Genomic DNA, 15,831 nt, shown 5'->3' on the forward strand with positions numbered 1-15,831 from the left:
GTATAACGTGAATGAGACATCACTTATCCTGTAAAAAGGAGCACGAAAGTGCAAAAGATCAAGGCATGGGTAGAGCAAAAAATAGATGAAATGCACCGTTTGATCATGAAACGTGTCCAATTGATTGTGTTCCTGCCGAGAGGATTTCAATGAAGTTGTGTCCTTCAAGGATTCTTTGACTATCAATAAAAGTGATATGCATTTCATTTTATGTTGAGAGACTTTGAATATAAGTATTCCCTAAACGTATTCTTAAATTCTTTTTAATAGATGTCATATGGAGATGTCAAACTTTCAGGCATGACTTTAAAGTCCGTTCAGATTACGGCTCTGTTCCAAAACCCGGTGAGCTGCTTACACAGGCAGCACCTTCCAAGGCAACTGTTCTAACTGAAACCGAACCTCATAAGAGACTGTTTTGAAACACTCTACATAGGCAGCCTCTCTGTGTGTCTAAAAAAAAAATACTAAATTGGTACACAATTGTTTTCAACTTGTTAATGATAAACATTTTTAATGATACATTTCCATATTTATAGGTAGACTATGTACATTTAATGACCCGGGGCAGTCGTGGCCTAATGATTACGGGTTTGAGTCTCAATACAGGCAGGAAATGACTGAGGTGCCCTTGAACAATGCACCTAACCCCCAATTGCTCCCTGGGTGCCGCAGCAAAAATAGCTGCCCACCGTTCTGGGTGTGTGTGCCACGGTTTGCAGTGTGTGTATGTTCGCTTCTCCTAATGACTGTGTGCTCTAACTTGAATGGATTAAATGCAGAAGACAAATTCCGAGTAGCTATGGGTTACCATACATGGCCTTATATGTCACTTTCATTTAACTTTTATTGTTCAAAATTAACAAAATTTAAATGAGGCAATATCAATCCTCCATTCAAAACGTGTTTTTGTCTTACCATGATTTACTATGGTAAGTGATCATATTTTAGACCTAGCGGAATGGTTTTTGCTGGAAATTGTGTACATACGTCACTAGCCCGTCTGTGTCTCATCCCATCCGTAAATAGAGGAAAGCTGAATGGTTGTAAGGGTGTATGGTGTGGGAGTGGCATAGACTAGCTGTTACAACAAGTGAGAACGGTTGACATGGAGCATGTTAAATCTCAAACCACCGATAATCACCCATTTTAAACAAACGGCGAACAGAGGAGAGTCTTCTGGCAAAAAGAGAACGAGACAGAGCTCGTAATAAAATGAGCAGGAGGATAACCATATTCATCCACATGTAACCCCTCCTGTTTGAACAGGACTCGAACCCGGGTCCGTGGGATGGGTGTAGGGCGCTCTAACAAGGAGGCTAAAGGCAGCAGCCTCTAGCATCAGTCGCTAGAGTGCCTCTTGAGATCAGGGAAGTGAGGTTTACATGCACAGCTCCTTCCGGTCTACATCCGTTACACTCACCTCCCTAAACCTCACTCCCATCCGGGTCACGACACCAATCAAACATGGGAGTCAGGCACTCTAACAAGGAGGCTAAAGATCAGGGGAGATCAATATTAGAATGTTTTCTTAAAAAATTGCACATCTGAGCAAATTCAAGGCACATATGCGATGCTGCTTTAGAAACTGGCTTGAACTAGGTATGGCAGAATTATGTACTGTATGAAACTGTCTTTGCATTGGGGATAGGCCTCTATGATGCAAACGAAGGCAGCTTACTAGGTTACTAGCTAGTTACTAGGTTTTGGAACAGAGCGTATGACTATGGGCTTGATGAGATGTTATGGGTGAGGGAGTGAATGACCTTTGACAAACCACTGCAGTGTGACAATAGTTGAACCAACCACAAAACAGCCAAGATGAGTCCAACAGACTTCTTTCTGATTATGATTCACCTAGACTGACCTACTGATCTTTGAAAATGGAAGAGCGGACATCTTTACTGAACCAACAAGGTAGTCAACATTAGATACTCTGTGTTGCCAAAGAAAGAGGAAGGAAATGCCTCTTGAGGTGTGGAGTGACAGTGAAATCAGAAGATATGACATTAATATAAAGACAATATTTATATGCAAAACTGAAAAAAGGAGGAGGATGGAAGAGTGGGAGAGGTTGAAAAGAGTGATTCAGGAGAGGACAGAAAGAAAAACGAATCCTGACAGGGGATGGAAGGAAAGAGAATTGGTCAGGATTTGGAGAAAGGGGGAAAAGAAAGAGTAAGTAAAAGAGACAGAGAAGGAGGTTTTGGAGAGGGCTTTTGGAAAGAGCGAGGGAGAGATTGTAAGGCCTCCTCGGTGTAGAGCAGGGATGTACTGTGAATTATGCATGCTGATAAATAATTGATAGCGCTCTGTAGTGCAAAGCTCAAAGGAGCCATGGCTCAGCTGCACATACAGCATGAAGAATAAAAAAATAAAAGCTTGTATGAAGTGAATGTGTGTGTGTGTGTGTGTGTGTGTGTGTGTGTGTGTGTGTGTGTGTGTGTGTGTGTGTGTGTGTGTGTGTGTGTGTCTAGAGTCACTTTCTGCCCTCTTCAGCAGATCAAATTAGACAACTGGTAACAAAAAGCCTCTAATTATCTTTTGCCATTTATAAAAATCACTTTCTACACTGAAGAAAAAGAAAAAAATGCCAAAGAAATGGCAAGTAACATTACATTAAACATGGATTTTTGAAGTAGAAAGATTGAAATTGTATTTTCTTGTAAAACCTACTCCAACAATATTTTTAGAAATTATTTAACAGAGTACTGTTAGAGGACTGGGTTCTGAAAAAAGATGTAAAAATGCAAATAACAATCATAGTAAATAAGTAAAGGAGTGTTGGAAATAACTTTTTTCTGTGATATGATGAAGCAGAAAATAATTTTATAGAATTCTAGTAACAGTATAGTAAGAAAGGCTTTGTCGATTTGTGTTGCATTTTAAATACGTTATACTAGTGAAAACATAAGATGGCTTGAACACAGATAGACAATATATTGTCACAATCGTCTTCATTTTTCATCAGTCAAAATGTCTCTAACTGCATTTTATTCAGCTACAGCTAGATATGGGTTTTCCTGGAACTTTTATGACATCCCTGAGTCTCACTTGTGGACTTTCGGCGAACAGGCGCTGTCTGGCTTCGAGTTTGAATAAAAAAAATCACTACATAAGTGTTTGCCACTACATCACCCCATTTTGGGTACAAATAGAAAAATACTGTATATATAACTGAATATCAAGACTTTGTTCTTTGTAATTATGTAGTTTGTCAAGATTAAATAAAGACCTTTTACCCTTATGCTTTAAATACAATAAAAATTAATAAAATAAAATAAAACAATTTAACATGTTTATCTGATTTTTGGAAGCAAAACCAATTGAGAACCACTGATTTATAATAACTACAGCAGTTTCAGAGGTCGTATTTGCTAGTTTGCTTACTTGTGTCAAGCCACAATCGGTCACAAGAACTGTGTTGGATGACAGCAATAACTTTAAACCTGGCACAATGGATCTTGAGGCATCATTTTTGAATGTGTGCAAAGCACAAATGATATCAGAGTTATAGTGGAAGGCATTTTCAACAAGAAATTACATATATGAAGCCACACACTTATTTGGCTTGAGCAGACTTCAAAAAGTGCTTTTATTGAAGCTTGACAGCCTTTACAGAGAAATTCATACAGATTTGGGTGAGTAAATAATGCCCATTTGAGTAAACGTTAAATTAGCTTTGAACTCTCCCCTTGCTAGCAAATCAAAGGCTGTATATTCTTGCCTGGACTTCCAAACATTCTGCCGCTGGTAGTTTTGGCCTGATGACACTGTTGATTGCGAGCTATAAAGGGTGAAACGTAAGGGAAGGATCGTGTGGCATGGGGAGAGGCTGAATACTTGGCTGATGTGCCCGCAGTGCTCATTGCCTCTCTATAGACCACATTATGTACTGCAGTATCCATCAAATCACTGTCTGTGCAGCCTCATGCAGAGACCCAGAGCTCGTCTATCCGCTCCCCTCAGGGGATGCCAATTCCCTCTACTATGGAGGAAGAGAGAGAGAAATGTAAAAACAGGTACATACTGACCACCAGACCACATAGTCAGAAAAAAAAGCAACAAAAAAGCAGTACGGTTTGAGGTTGAAAGGTAGAGAAGGAGTCCAGACAGAGAGAAATAAATAAACGGGCAGAGAAAGAGATGTGGTTGTGATCCGGGCATGCGGGGCAGGCAGCAATCCTCAAACCAATAGATCAATGTCCCCTCTGAGCATTTAGAACACCACCAAACCCTGTTCTGTGGTTCTGCAGGCTGCAGGCATTGTTCAGTGTTGTTTACATGTCGTAAATATTATTTATATCTGTTAAGACCAGAAGCAACAGTGACCGCAGTTATAACTGATGGAGTTACCCTTTAAAATGCTGCAATGAATGAGCAATCCTTGAAGCCCTGTAGTCTGATGCGTCACTAGATTTAAAGGGCAAAAACAAATGCATAGCACCACCTGTTGGTTAACAGATGCAATTGCCCCTTTTGCCCTAAGATTCATTGAATACAGTGGTTCTCACTTGATTTTTCTTCACAACACAGATTTGATATTGCACATCACAATGCAGTGAGATTAAACCAAATCAGTACACAAAAAAAAAAAAAAAAAAAAAAAAAAAGATTTAAAATCAAATAAAAAAGTATTAATATTCACATTAACTGCATAGGCCCAACAATATGCACATTATTATTATTATTATTATTATTAGTAGCAGTAGTAGTAGTAGTAGTAGTAGTAGTAGTAGTAGTATGCACTGTCCAAATATATAATATAATTTATCTTTTTTCTTTCTTTCTTGAATTTCAATGATTTCATCCTTGTGCCATCTAAACTGACCATGTTGGCTTCTGCCTAATTTGGCTGCTTCTATTAAGTGACAGATGAATTTATGGCAAAATTCTAAAGAGTTTGGTTCAACGCCCAGCATTCAACGTCAAAAACAATGCAAAAGCATTTTCTATGTTTCTATGCATTTTCTATTTTATATATATATATATATATATATATATATATATATATATATATATATATATATCGTTAAATTACCACTAGAGACAGAGGTTGAACTTTATTTTGATGGTCCACTTTAGACATTCTAATAACTATGAGTAACTTTGCAACTCATTAGAGAATTAGTAGACTGTAGTAGACTGATAGTAGACTAGGTTATGGTTAAGTTTCTTATAGTCAGTGGAATGTCTGTTGGGGAGTATCAAAATAAAGTGTTAGCAGATATTAAGCAGAAAGTCTACTAATACTCTAAAGAGAGTTATTTGACATTCAGTTGCAAAGTTATTTATGGATAGTACAATGTCTGAAGTGGACCATCAAAATAAAGTGTTACCGAGAAAGATGATTACTGCATATGTTGTCAAGCATAATGCACCAAAGTCGCACCAGAATGAACAATAATGTAATTGTTGCATTTGAATGAGAGATGTGTTCCCATATGAGAAACCGCATCATCTATAATCCTGCACAAACAGCATTAATGTGCTGCTTTATTTGAGTATTCCATTAAATTTCACAAAGGATGCCACAAAAGGATTGACAGACAAAACAACAATCTAAAGCGGCAGTAAAAAAAAACAAACAGATCATCCTCTTAAAGTTTACTTAAACGTGGCTCTCCCAGTTGAATCTAGGTCTCATGAGCCATTTTACCTTTCTGAGATAATTGCATCAGATTTCATTCATCAATAGAGCCATAAGCGTTTCTTCATTAAAGTGGAGCAGATTGAGTTTGGCCTAACACTGCTCTGCTCTACTGCCCAGACACAATGACGCGCAGAACTGCTAGACATATCCTCAATAGCGTTGAGAGGAATTTCTTAAGGCTATCATGAAAAGATTAATTTAGATTGTGGCGTACATTGGGACCAAGGGTTTAGCATTGCAGATAACTCGTGATCTTGCCATGGAAACCTTCAGACTGATATCTTAGCCTTTCTTTGAAAGGGAAAAATATATTCTTTCATGTTCGTCACAGGAGAGACCGAGGCTATAGTTATCACAAAGGCTATATCTAAGTAAGTTTAGGTCAAAAGTCCGAAGGTTTTCTGTAGCAATGGTTTCTGTGTATCAAACATTTCATTATATTAGTTATTTTTTTGTGAATTCAGTCATCCAAACTAAAATTATATATTATATTTATATATTATATTTAGTTTTAGCTGTTGGGTAACAAATAAACACAAAGTTAAAATAAAACACATTCAATCTATGTAATAAAAGTATATTTGAACTGAATTTTTAACTGTGATCTCAGGACAAGAGTATTTGTCAGGCTGGGTTTGTCCCGTGTTTTAAATGTTATAAATTTGTTCAATGTATTTGTTGGCCAAAAAAGGGATTTGTTACTTAATTATATTACCTTTTCCATTGATTGTTTTTTGCTTCCTAATTGTTTTGCTGTTTAAGGTGTAGGGACCCGTTCGACAGACGTTACCAAATGGCTTTATCAGCCAGAGGCATGATTGAACAAAGCTTCATTTGGTCCAAAAGATCCATTTCCTGACAGGAAACGCCTAGCCTTAACAGAAGTGATGACGTGACTTCTTTTAACAAAGGACTCTGTCTAAAGGACTTCTTAGCTCATCAGCAATAAACTAATCAGAACCCATCACGTGGATCTGATCACATTAAATCTATTGATTCTCTCACAAAACCCTCTTGTATTATCGGACGGAACAGGAAAACACCCATCAACGGATTTAAAGACGAATCTGTCCTATCAATACCTCCCTTGTGTGGGCAATCCATCCTGACCCGGTCACTCGTGACTCCGGTCAAAGTTTAAACTATGCTTAAGGACTCAATCTTGAATCTCAAAAGGGACAATTGTCGATTACTTAAAGTATTAACTATATCCAGAATAACATTTGCTATGATGTGATTACTAACATGTTGGATTCAATGCATTATATGTTCGTATTCCTGTATGCATTTTCTTTATCTTGTAATCATTGTTTTTAATTAGGTCAGTCTAGTAATATGTGTGGAAGAAGTGTGTCATGTTTGAGCTCTAAATACAGAGTTTATAATTCTCTGTAATTCTGTGTGAATGAAACATTGAAATTCAGTATCAGGAAAATATTAAGAAACTTTATAAAGTTGTTAATAAAACAGGAGAATGTTCTGCAGATATCACGCGATGTGATCAATAGACAATAGACGAGGCGTGTCTAATCTCCGTAGCAACGTCTCATTGGAGGATCGCTCCCTTAAAACTATGCTGTCCGAACAAGCTAATGTCAGAAGCTGGAAGTCAGAAGTCGGTCAGAAATCGCTCGAAATCGGTCAGAAGCCGGTAGCCGAAACACCGCTACTTTGACCACGGCGGAAAAGTCGCATGGGTCATTGATAACTGATTGACCGGGGCTGATTTTCCATCTAACACCCGATTTCAACCACGAGCTGCGCCGCTGATCATTCGACAGCCGTCACATCCAGACTCCAAAACACTTCGTGAAATATCTGACCAAAGTCTCCCAAGAAGAGAGCCGCTCAAGCCAGACGCTCAGCCAGCAGCATCCTTCAAAGCTTCCGCGCAACCCACAGGGCTTTCCCGAGAAGACGTCACCTGAAAGACAGCCAATCCAGAACGGGATTCCGCTGTACACGAGTCACGGAACAACCCGATTACCTCAGCTGTCACAGCAAACGCAGGTACAAGCAAACTTCTCTCTCTCTTGCTGGAAACTGGTGAAACTCCTTTAAACCTAAAGAATCAAGCCAAAGCTCTGCTTTTGTGATTTTCCTCAGGTTATGAGTTAAGTTAGCACTGAACTTGGGACTCTTCATAACTCATCAACTCCGCGAATGTGTGTGCATGTATGTATGTGTGTGTGTGTGTGTGTGTGTTTAGCCTTAGTTTCCTGTAATCATTAGAAGTAGTCAATAAATCTTGTTTTGATTTTCACATATACGAGTTTCTTGTGGTGTGTGTCAAATTACTGCCTTAAACGTAAAAGATCAAGTTACCTCTTGCTTATAATATAATAATTACAATAATAATAATAATCATAATAAAATATTGTTACTGTTGGCCGCAGAATAATATTTTATCCAGAATTGGTAAAATACTCTAACCTCAATTTTCGCTGGACGAATAATTGATGAAGTGTTAAATATTAATTCTGAATCATTTACAGTGAAGCATTTACAGTTGATTCAATTCTTATTCCCTGTAACAATTAAATTGAGCTAATAAATAGGCTAAGTCCTTACAAAGGTGACTTTTACGTGACACCATTTTCAACTAAAAACGGAAAAACTTTTTATGCGTTTTGGTCGTTCATTTACACGACAATGGCATTTTGGGGGACTGAAAATTCAAACGTCAGAAAATGGGTTTCAAAGTGCGAGTTTTTGAAAACAATACCATTATCATCTCAGTGTAAAGCTACAAAAATAAAAACGCAAATTTGTGAAAACCGTGACATCATGCACACGTGTATAACGTGTTCAGTCTATAGGCGAGTAGTGATTCTTTACAAAGTGACGTCGCCAACTACTGGCCTGGCATGAATAATGCAGCGTTTTTTGTTGTTTTTGCGGATCCATGTGAATGGGATCATTTTGAAAAACACAAAGGAAAAAGGATTCCATTTTTAGTATATTGTTGTTATGTAAACATAGCCTAATTTTTGTTTATTGGCAGCTTCCATTGTGACAACTTGCCCCATGTATTGTGATAACAAGTCACACTATATAAAAGGTCAACTGTGCTTCATGAAATGTTTCATTTGTCTTCCAAAAGTTCGAAAACACTGGCCCCATCTGCCTTATTTTCCTCTTATGAGATGGATTGCGAGGCACATTAAAAAGAAGTACAACGTCATGAAAAACAAATTCAAGTTTTATATGGTAAAACAAGCCATGCCTTTCCCCGAGAAAGTAACAGAGAACAAGTTTCAAGAAATTGCTGTGTTAATTCTGATGGAAACAGCTATCGATGGCTTGTGTCCACAAATTAAACTGAGCTCTAGATTGGGATTAGCTAATGAGCAAACAGAGGACAATTTAAGACTGTAGCCAGAATTGTTGTTATTTTAAAAGTACCCATTTTATTTGAAGGCTCTGCTTGATCAATTTTGAATAATAACTCTCCTCCAAACTAAATAAACCTGGCCATAATTGCTTTCGCAAATCAATTAAGTTTGTTTGAACGAGAGCCAAAAGGAGGACCAAGGGACTTCCATTGAGCCTTAAACTATGCTGAAGCTACGCTAGCTCAGGCTAATCTCAAAGACACTCAGTCCCTTTCCGCCAGTGCACATCCCACTTCCCGTGGAGTGAAAGCAATCTATGAACACATGCTCATACACACGTGGCTCGGCTCCGGTTAACATTGTCTTTCTCTGCCAATTTTTGTGTCCCTTTAGTAAATTTAGTGCCTGTCTGTTTATGTTGTCAGCATATAAAATGCTCAGAAAAACTCAATAGCAAGCATCTTGTGTTCTTATTCCGAGCCATCTTGTTTCTTTTTTATTGATGCCTAGTTAGCTATAATCAGCTTTCCTGTCCTAAACATTGAAAATCTATGCAATCCAAAGGTTTCCGTGTCTAAACGTAATGCCGGTCACTCATATCTGAGCTTCACCGATTGCTGCACAGAATCAATGCTCAGCAAGCAGATATTTCCAGGAGAAATCCTTCACTTTGATTCTCTTCAGTCTTGCCTGCTCGGCTGAGATCATCTGCTGCTGTCCTTAAATCACGTCCTAAAGCGCTGATCCGCACACTTGTGCTGAACATGTCAACCATCTCATCAAAGCCCAGACGCTGAATATCAGAACTCAGGCTGAATGCACAAGTGAGAGGCAAATTGAGTTACCCTGTTTTACATAAATATAGAATTAACACATAGAAGGGCTGATGATCCGCAACAAAGGGCGATCTTTATATGCCTTGTAAGCATGAAGATTTGCATCCACTACTCAGCGTTTAAACACAAAGCAAAAATATCATTCAAAAGGCCCCTGGTGAAATTATTTAGGTCGACAGGGGTCATAACTATGGCCGTGTATTTAATCATTTCATCCTTCTCCAAAACAATACAAATGTTGAGGTAAAAAAGAGACAGAAAGAATGACTACAGGTGGATCCAAAGAGGTTTGTGAACTGGGAAAGGTCTTAAGCCATACGATAATGTAATGCTATTTTATATATACTACTGTTTAAAAGTCTGTGGCACACATAACATTCATGTTTTTGGAAGTCTCTTACACTCACCAAGGCTGCATTATTTGATCAAAAATATAGTGAAAAAAGCTATAATGTGAGATATCATTGAAATTTAAAACAACTTTTCTATTTTAATATGTTAAAATGTATGTCAATTAATGTGACGTCAATGCTGAATTTTCACCAACATTATGCCAGTCTTCACTGTCACATGATCTAATATTCCAATTTGCTGCTCAAGATACATTTCCTATTATTATCAATGCTGAAAACAGTTCAACATTGCTGCTTATATTTTTGTGGAAACTGAGATACATTTTTCAAGATTCTTTAATGAATAGAACGTTTTTCATTTGAAATAGAAATCTTTTGTAACTTTATAAATGTTTTCACTGCCACTTTTGATCAATTCCATGCATCCTTGCTGAATACAAAATTTCTTTTTTTAAAAAAAAAAAAGGTAACACTTTATTTTACAGTGCCCTTCTTACATGTTACATGTAGTTACTATGGTAATAACTGTAAATTATGCATAATTGCATTCAACTAACCCCAAACCAAACCTAATCCTAACCTTAACCCTATAGTAAGTACATGTAGTTACCAAGCGGCAACCTCCCCCAGTTTCTCGTGAAGCCAATACGGAAGTGACTTAAACTGCGATTCATCGACTGGCCGCTAGGGACAGGCTGCAGAAGAGAGCAGAATCTCATTGAGTCCCATGTTAAAATGGCCAAGTTTACAGCAGAAAAAAACAGTCTGGTTCAAATTTTGGTTTTGGTCTGTATAGCTAATTTTGCCCGTCATGACAACTCTGAGGGGGGTGAATTTTTTTATAACTCAACCATTTAAATTATACTAAGCCTTAAAGTTCTGCATAATTAAGGGCGTGGTCACTTGAGTGACAGGTAGATTGCTGCTGTTGTCTGTGAGCCGTCATGTTACCTCAGCTAATTCCAGCCGCTGAATTTGGCATCTCTGGCCGTGTTTGTGCTTTTTTCTCTCTTTTTTTTTATACAATTATAAAATATGGCTTGCTGCATTAATAGTCGAGACTGATGTGTGTCTGTGTACATGTGATAGCATGCGGAAAACAGAACACACGGTGTTGGATCGTCTTGGCATTGGCTAAAAGTTCCTGAGATTTACTACAATGACAATAGCAGGAGAATATAAAACTCTGACAGCACTGCTTGGATATTATAACTAAAACTGCTGCACTATTTTGAAAAATTAAACTTTGGACACGGGCTCATTTGTTTGTTAGATACAATCACACACAGTTTTACAACATAAACGCTGCTCAGATTGCATTATTTCTTGAAGAACGATGATGGAGAGCAGATCATTCAGAAGAAATGTGATGCAAACAATGGATAATATATCAATATTTCATGGATTTAATGCTTTCGTGGACAAAAAGTACTGTTTTTTGTTTTGCAATGGACATTTTACCCAAGTGCCACGGATTGGATTCATCTTGCGATCTCTATTTCATTATAACGGTATGAAGTTCCATTTTTTTTATTTTTTTTTTTTGTTATTTGCACACCCCACACAAATTAATTACTGGTGTTGGAGCATCTTTATCTTATAAAAGAAAAAAATAAAATAAAAACACTGTAGATTGACAGTAAACCTTTAGAACTTTCTAATGAAATAGCTTGTTATCTTTATTAATATTTTAGATAGTAAGATAGATAGCTCCTGCTAACATGATCACGTCGAGCTAGGCGGGTGTGGTTTCAGCAACCAGTCACATGGGCTACTACTACGTCCCGCCTCTTTGCCCATTTTCAGTTATCCGGGAGTGACGTGTGGTGACGTGCAGCTAAGATGGCAGCGGTCTAATTTTTGCTTCAAAACTGCTGTTCAGAACTCTATGGGTGGACACTACGTCCATATTTTTTTACAGTCTATGGTAGTTACTTAATATTACTTGGTACTTTAATGTATAATTAATCTGTAATAAGGACACCTTAAAATACCCCCCCCCCCCAACATTCACAATTACAGCTTATAAACAATTGCAAAGGTTATTTAATTGACACATCCTAAACTCAAGAGAAAATCCAAAGATTCCCACTCAAAAAGCCAGCATCATTCAGTCTTTTACTTATAAAAGTGTCTTTTTTACTTCCTGAATGAATCCATGTTATTGAACAAATCAACTGAATGAATGATTCAATGACTCACTCACAAGGACAGTCACTTGTCGTCACCTACTGGCGTATCGATGTAACCTGCAGAAAGAGTCACTGAAAACCCCCCAACCACTAATACACAGACAGACAGTCTGTCTGGAACAAACACATACAAGCTGAGTGATACAAACAGTGAAAAGTCCCTGTTGTATAATGTAGATTTTAGCACCCCATGAATGCTGAACTGACCAATCAGCATCCAGGATTGTGAATGTCCATTTAATAGTTTTTTTTAACATGCTGTTACTCATTCAGGTGCATACGTGCAAACCGAAATGCCAGTGATATCTACACATCACACCAAACTCAAGTGCACTCAAGTACATGGACATAAACTATAGACTTGGTTGATATCAATGCAGTACAAAGAGTGTCAACAGTGCCCATTGTACGCAATACCACAATAGATACTCAACAGAAATGTAGTGTGTGTGTGTGTGATGCACATGTATTATAAGCATGCAGTGGAAAAGTGCAAAAGGAATAATATTAACCAAAATCTCTTAACAATATCAGTAACTTCTCATGCATTGGCCAGTATATAGTTACAGAGAAAAAGCAAACATTCAACTGACGTTTAATTATGTTTGACCTAGTCATGCAGTGTGTGGAAGTGTAAATGTGTAGAGGGACGTCCAAAAGCATGGAGGTACTCTACCTGCTTGATGCTGCGGCTCACCTGGGCAGGTGGCAGTGTTGTTGCAGAGTCGGGTTTCCCTCAGCGGGCCGCTGCAGAGGGTCCCGTATGGAGAGGATACACATGAACGAGAACGAACCTGCCAACCTTGCCCACATGTCAGCGAACACACACTCCACTGAGACCACTCCTCTGCTGCCGGGTCACCTACAAAACACGAGATGGAGAGAAAAGCAAAATCTTGAAATTCCTGAAACAGACACAAACCAAAGACTTTAAGAAAGTTAAAAAACAAGGTCAACATTAGTCCGGAAGGGTTATGCTTCATTACCGCCTTGAATAAACTCCTGTGAATGAACTAGAACAGCATTTTCACATATTCACGAAATCCTCTTAAAAATCCTTTTCAGGTCTTCAGTAACTTAAGGTCTTCTAAAAGGTGTTTCGAGGTCAGTGGCAGCCGGATCTGAATGTGACGGGTGGGAATATGTCAGTCACTTTTTGAAAGCCGTGTCCTTGGGTAGAGGCAACATCAAAAAATGAACGGGCAAATCAAATTAATTGCACGTCTTGTAATCGCATTACATCTTCATTTGCATGTGGTGAGTCAGAGCTTAGCCTTATTTGCGGAGCGGATGGGTGGAGAATTGAGGGTAGGGGGCTGATGGGGACAGGAATGCCATCGGGAGTTTACGCACATACGTTTTCTTTCACAGAGATGGAAGCTGAAATGTGGGATGCCAATTACTTCAAGATGAGAACATTCACATATACTTTATTGTATTATTTTTATTTAAAAACAATAATAAAATATATTGTTATATTATTTTATTATGTAATATTTTATATTGCTTTTAAATTTATAACACATTTTACGATATAATATATTTAAAAAAAATATGTTAGATATTTTCTATTATTTTTAGACTTTTATACACATATACCATTTAAACATTTGGGTTCAGTAAGATTTTATTGTTTTTATTTAAAGTACTCTCTTATGCTAAAAAAAAAATACAATAAAAACAGTAATATTGTGAAATATTATTTCAACTTGAAATAACTGATTTCTATTTTAATATGCAATTTATTCCTTTGATGACAAATCTGAATTTTCAGCATCATTGCTCCAGTCTTCAGTGTCACATGATCCTTCAGGAATCAATCTAATATGCTGATTTTGGTTCTCAAGAAACATTTCTTATTATTATCAATGCTGAAAACAGTTGTGCTGCTTAATATTTTTGTGGAAACTGTGATACTTTGTTTTCAAGATTCTTTGATAAATAGAAAATTCCATTTTCTCTTAAATAACATCAAAGTCGCTGTCCATGGTGCTAAAGAATGACTTGCGAAACAACATTTTTTTTATTGTTTATTTCCTATAATAAGATTATTTCCTATAATAAGAGTAAGGACTTCACCACAGTAAAATGTTTACATGCCACAAACAAACCTCTTCACTCTTGTTTACATGCAATTTTCATTATTCAGATTTTTCGCTAAGAATTATGGTTATTTTACCACCATCATTCATATATCCCAATGCACAGCACAAATTATGAACTCACATACAGTAGGTGTGTTACTTTTTTTTTTTGATGACACACCTACAATATCTTAATTTCAATGTTTTCAACCATCAATATACTGCATTGTCTTCATGTTGCGCAACGTTGTCAACATAAGTTTCATCAGCACCCCAAAAATGTGATGTCTTCTTTACCGCTATGTTTACGAATCTGTGTATACAACAACATCCTCGTACGTCAGAAGCACATGCACACTAACATGCATGTCTGTTTGTTCATGCATGTTTATTGCATTTAAAATCAACATATGCCACATATTCTACTATGATTATGGTTACTATTATTATGACTTTAACTGCATCAATGTGATCAAAGTATTAAGTTTACATAAGATAAATTTGAATTACAATATTGCCTAAATCTGACTATAATTGTATTATGAGGGGTCATGTAAATGTAGTTAATGACAGTAAATGGGATTCACCTGTCTGGGCCTGAAACACACCCGGCTGGTCAGCTGATCGCGGCCTCTGCGTCTTCACCTTCTGCTCATCATCGTCAGGCTCTGGACAGACACATACACAAAACAATAAATAAAAATAATTTCATCATGACAACTCTCAGAATAGTTTTATCATGTTATTGAATATGACAACTGCAGCTGATGTTGGAGAGCAAGTATGGATACACAGTAAACACACAGATGCTAATAGATGCTAACAGATACACAAACACGCTGCTGTGAGCATGTAAGATATGCTGCTGCTGCTGCATAATTAGACATACATAAATCCCAGTAGAAGATCTAGGCAGGTGGAGCTGGGGGAGGTAGAAGGTTTCAGAGGAACTGCACTGCAGGACTAGCTTAAAGCAAACACCGAACCAGACTATTTATATTCTGAGCAAGCAATCTCATTGGCTGCAGGATCAGCAGAAGCCAATCAACTTGTGCCATGCAGTAATGGTGTGATTGCTTACAGATTGCATGGAAATGACATCCCAGCCTGTGCCCTCTAGAGTTTATATATATATATATATATATATATATATATATATATATATATATATATATATATATATATATATATATATATATATATATATATATATATATATTAAAGAAATGAGCTATGCAGGCCATGCAGAAATAGTAGTTTTACTACAGTTCCATTTAGCCTGTACTTCTAGTGGTGGCAACATGAATATGATAAAGGACACTCATGTTTAATACATTTTATTTATTAATATATTTAATAATAATAATAATAATAATAA

The 15,831-nt window shown here is 37.2% G+C and overlaps 1 protein-coding gene across 19 annotated transcripts in view; it reads right to left on the minus strand.

Annotated features, from left to right (window-relative positions):
• adgrb2 (adhesion G protein-coupled receptor B2) overlaps window positions 1-15,831 on the minus strand; it is a 350,264-nt gene that overhangs the window by 152,422 nt on the left and 182,011 nt on the right. For 18 of the 19 annotated variants that reach the window (XR_007186356.1, XR_007186355.1, XR_007186357.1 and 15 more), the window contains exons 3-4: window positions 15,041-15,121; window positions 13,046-13,231 (exon numbers count right to left, since the gene is read on the minus strand). Coding sequence is in view for 16 of the 19 variants with exons in the window: in XM_048201541.1 (XP_048057498.1) it covers window positions 13,046-13,231; window positions 15,041-15,121 (267 nt within the window). In the remaining 3 variants the exon portion in view is untranslated. The remainder of the gene's footprint in view (window positions 1-13,045; window positions 13,232-15,040; window positions 15,122-15,831) is intronic. The other variant, XM_048201545.1, reaches the window with a different exon arrangement.

The sequence above is a fragment of the Megalobrama amblycephala genome, linkage group LG9 (assembly GCF_018812025.1).
Source record: "Megalobrama amblycephala isolate DHTTF-2021 linkage group LG9, ASM1881202v1, whole genome shotgun sequence".
Lineage (NCBI taxonomy): Eukaryota > Metazoa > Chordata > Actinopteri > Cypriniformes > Xenocyprididae > Megalobrama > Megalobrama amblycephala.